General features: G+C 56.1%; 1 protein-coding gene across 1 annotated transcript; it reads right to left on the bottom strand.

Annotated features, from left to right (window-relative positions):
• Window positions 1-899: 899 nt before the first annotated feature.
• LOC100383480 (uncharacterized) lies at window positions 900-3,341 on the bottom strand. The gene has a single exon (NM_001176128.1). It carries the CDS (start codon window positions 3,125-3,127, stop codon window positions 1,349-1,351), a length of 1,779 nt encoding a protein of 592 aa, NP_001169599.1. The 5' UTR covers window positions 3,128-3,341; the 3' UTR covers window positions 900-1,348.
• Window positions 3,342-3,837: the final 496 nt, after the last annotated feature.

Below are 3,837 nucleotides of genomic sequence, written 5' to 3'. Positions count from 1 at the left end.
ATTTGAGCGCTACTAGATGATGATATTCTGACATAAAAATATATATAATGCATGGTTGCCTTGCCGGCCAGGCCTAGATCATGTTCTCAAGCAACGTACGTAAGGCCATTTGTCGCGTTAACTTATAAATTATTTCAAGGAGAGGGACTAGCTGGTAGTAACTTTTTTTTAAAAAAAAACTTCTTCAGTCCATTTCCTCTGAGAATTGAAGCTAACTATTATCATCACACAAGATGACCATATATAGGCCTATATTCGGGTGAGGCTTAACTAAGTAAAATCATTTTCTATTAAAATATTGGCCCGTATTATTTTTATTTAGTATATGTATATACTCGATATCGCGCAGATCCTGAAAACGTCGACCAAATCATACTCTTGTGTGGATCAGGTAAAATGTAATCACACAGTGACTTCTTTGAGCAGACCAAAGCGGACGAAGGAGCAACTCCAATAATGAAAATATAATGGGGGAAGAAAACTAAAGGTGTGCTTGAATGTAACAAAGGTAATAGTTAGCTGCTAAAATTAGCTAAAAACATCCAAACAGTATAACTAATAATTCAACTATTAGCTACTTTTAGTAAATTGGATAATAGTTACTTGCTTATTTGTTAGCTAGCTAATTTCAGTAGCAATTTGTTAGCTACCCCATATGGCCATATACATATGGTCTACTAGGTGGACTGTTGTCTGGTGTAGCTATTGTGTGCAGCTGCTGCTTGCCTGATTCATGCTTGGTATTGGTACTGTAACCAAAAGTAATAGGCCGTGCAAGTGTCTGCCCTAAGCAGTAAGCACTAACAAGTAACAACCCCAACAATCAACAAAGTAGGAAGCGACATCTCAACAACCATGCAATGCAATGCAAATGCAAGCAGAGGAATGAGAGAAAGTATGACAAAACCATGCACGTAAATCCCTCCAGAGGGAAGAAAGTTGTTAACATTGAATTACATGAAGAAACACAGAGAAATGTGACAAAAAAAAAGAAGCAAGAAAATCGGAATCATCACGCCAAAAGCTTGTGGCGATCGATGATCCAAATTTGAAATAGATGCAAGTCTAAAACCTAAAACCATCGACCATACCTCCTCCTGGATCACCTTGCTGCATACAACCATGTGTGCGTGAACTAGCAATCCCTACCACTGCTCCAAAACCCTAGATGCGTTGCGCCATTCAGCTCGCCATACACATGCACGTGCGCCCGATCCACTGCATGGATCATTGCATCCACGCGCCGGCTAGGTATGGCGGATGGCGCCCTTGCTTCTCCTGTGGTTCATGATGTTCCACGTACGCGCGTACTCACCGAGCTTGCATCTTGCGTCGACGGGGATCTCTATCATGGCCTCCACGCGCTCGCCCACACGAGAGGCTGTTCCTTCCACGCCAGGAAGACGCCTGCTCCGGCTGCCGAGTCGTCTAAACCGGCGTCCCGCATCGACCAGCCTTCCCGATACCGACGGAGCAACGACCGCACGTCGTCGGCGACGTCCTCGCTGAACGCCACCGGAGAGAAGCCGGAAGACCGCATGCGGCGCGCCCATGAAGCCGCCGTCTCCCGCCGCTCCATGGACTCCGACGCCGGGCACGAGACCAAGTCTACAATGGCACGTCCGGCTCCCCTCTCCAGCGCCAGCCTCTCGTTGCTAGTCTTGGGGAAGCTCTCTTCCAGCGAGTCCATGTAAGCCGAGAAGAACCGCAAGCCCTCGCCGAACACCTTCAGGAACGCTGCCTCCGTGTCGCCGCTTTCCTCGGGCGCGCCGGGGTCAAAAGCCACGAGATCGGCCTCCTCCTCGACGACAGTAACAACCCGCGGATCGAGACGCCGGAGGGACGCGGCGAACGCGTCCCGTCTCCGCGCACCGCCCGGCACCACGCCGCGCAGCGAGTTGACGCAGTTGATGGCGAGCGCGGTGGTGGCGCCGCCGTCGCGCAGGTCGAGCGCGTCGAGGTCGAGCCCCGCAAGGTCCCCGGCGTGGTGCACTGCGCGGAAGCTGAAGGGCACGCCCATCAGCCGCGCGAACTTTTCCATCCGCTGCCCGATCTCCCGCATCACGCGCTGCACGGCGGCCGTCGGCGCGGACGGCGCGGAGGAGACCACCGTGGTGATCGACAGGTGCGGCGTGTCGTCGGCGGACCGCGTGGCGAGCGCCTCGAGCAGCGTGGGCCACTGCGTGCAGAACGTGTTGCTGAGGTCGAGGATGTGGAGCCTCTGGGGCTCCGGCGACGCCGCGGCGGCCTCCAGGAACGACTCCAGGATGGCGCCGTTGGCGGCCACGTGCCCAAACGACGACCACGGGCTGAGCTCCTGGAACCGCAGCGCCGTGCGCCGCGTGGAGTCGAAGGACGTGTTCCGGTCGGACGCCGCAGCGAGCGTGCGCAGCGTCCGCGGTCCGGACGCCGTGAGGCGCGCGAAGAGCCCCTGGAGGAAGTAGGACGCCAGCTTCTGCTCGACGTCCCCGTACGGCGAGGCCAGCTCGTTGAGCATCCACATCAGCTGCTGCACGCGCTGGCTGTCGCGGCCCGCCACCGCGCGCGCGCACTCCAGCAGCAGCTGGCTCGCCCACCTTCCCCCGCCACCTCCCCCGACCGCCGCCGACGAGGCCGCGCCCCCGCCGGACGACGAGGCCGGGGACGAGAAGTCGAGGTTGAGGTCAGGCGGGAACGACAGGTCGGCCGCCTCGAACAGCGCGTGCGCCGCCCCCGCGGCCGTGGACGACGTGGACAGCGAGGGCGTCGGCGCCGTGGGCGTGGCCGTGGACGACGTCGGCGGCTGCACCACCGCGCCGTGCGAGTGGAAATGCTGCCTCGACGAGGACGAGGAGGAGAAGTCTTCATCCATGTAAAGGTGGTGGGTGTTGCCGCATTCTTCTTGCTGGTACGGCTCCAGGTAGTACTGCTGGTGCTGGTGCTGGTGTGGGTGCTGCTGACCGTAGTAGTACTGCCCGCCGCCGCCGCCGCTGCTGTTGCTGTGGTAGTAGTAGTTGTAGGATGCGTTGGTCTGGTGCGACGACGACCTGGAGCCGCTCGACGTGGTGCTCCTCGAGTTGTAGGACGCCGATTGCTGCTGCTGCTGCTCGGAGGCTTGAAGGCTAACCAACCTAAACAGCGTATCCATGTAAGCTGCTACTGCGGCGAGGCGGCAACATGAAGAGTGCGCTTGCTCAAGGTCGAAGTGGTAACAAGGAAGGGGGTTTTTAATGGCAGCGCGGTGAGAACCGGGAAGGGTAGCAGCCAGGAGGAGGAAGCTAGCCAGCTATAGCTACGATGCCAGGCTATGAGAGGGAATTGTGAGTGGCAGCAATCCAATTCTAAGTGTGGCTACCTACGCGTGTGTGTGTGTGTGTGTGTGAGAGAGAGTGATCTATTCTTTTGAGCAAGAAAAGGGGGAGCCCTGCGTGATGCGCTCGGCTCGCTTTCTTGGTGCCCTCTCGATCCCCAGTTCCACCGCTCTTTTGGCGAGACCGATGGAGCAATATGCTCTGCCTTCCTTCGCTTTTTGCCGGATCGACGAGGCCACGAGGGAGAAGAGGAACTAAGGAATGGTTCGGATTGGAGTGGAGGAGTTCTTTACTGAGCTAGTGTGTCCGCTCAGTGGGTGTGTCCGCCTTTTGCCTTTGCTTTCGTTCCCCATCTCGTCCTCATTGCCCCGCCCTGACGCCCTGCTGGGTGCTGGCTTTTACGGTTTTTTTTTTTTGGCTTGGCCTCATTTGCTAACGAACTGAAAGACCGTTTGCGTTTGTGACAGTGTACAGTACGGGATTAGAACAAGTGTGGCCTGCAAATACAGTATTGGTCAATGTCTGATAAGATTTTATTTAGGCCGTT

Source organism: Zea mays, chromosome 7 (assembly GCF_902167145.1).
Source record: "Zea mays cultivar B73 chromosome 7, Zm-B73-REFERENCE-NAM-5.0, whole genome shotgun sequence".
Classification (NCBI taxonomy): domain Eukaryota; kingdom Viridiplantae; phylum Streptophyta; class Magnoliopsida; order Poales; family Poaceae; genus Zea; species Zea mays.
The sequence above is the reverse complement of the archived record's forward strand: the minus strand, read 5'-3'. Positions and strand labels throughout refer to the sequence as shown.

Coding starts and splice junctions, on each gene's coding strand:
- LOC100383480 (NM_001176128.1), bottom strand. CDS start 3,127: ATGGATACGCTGTTTAGGTTGGTTAGCCTTCAAGCCTCCGAGCAGCAG.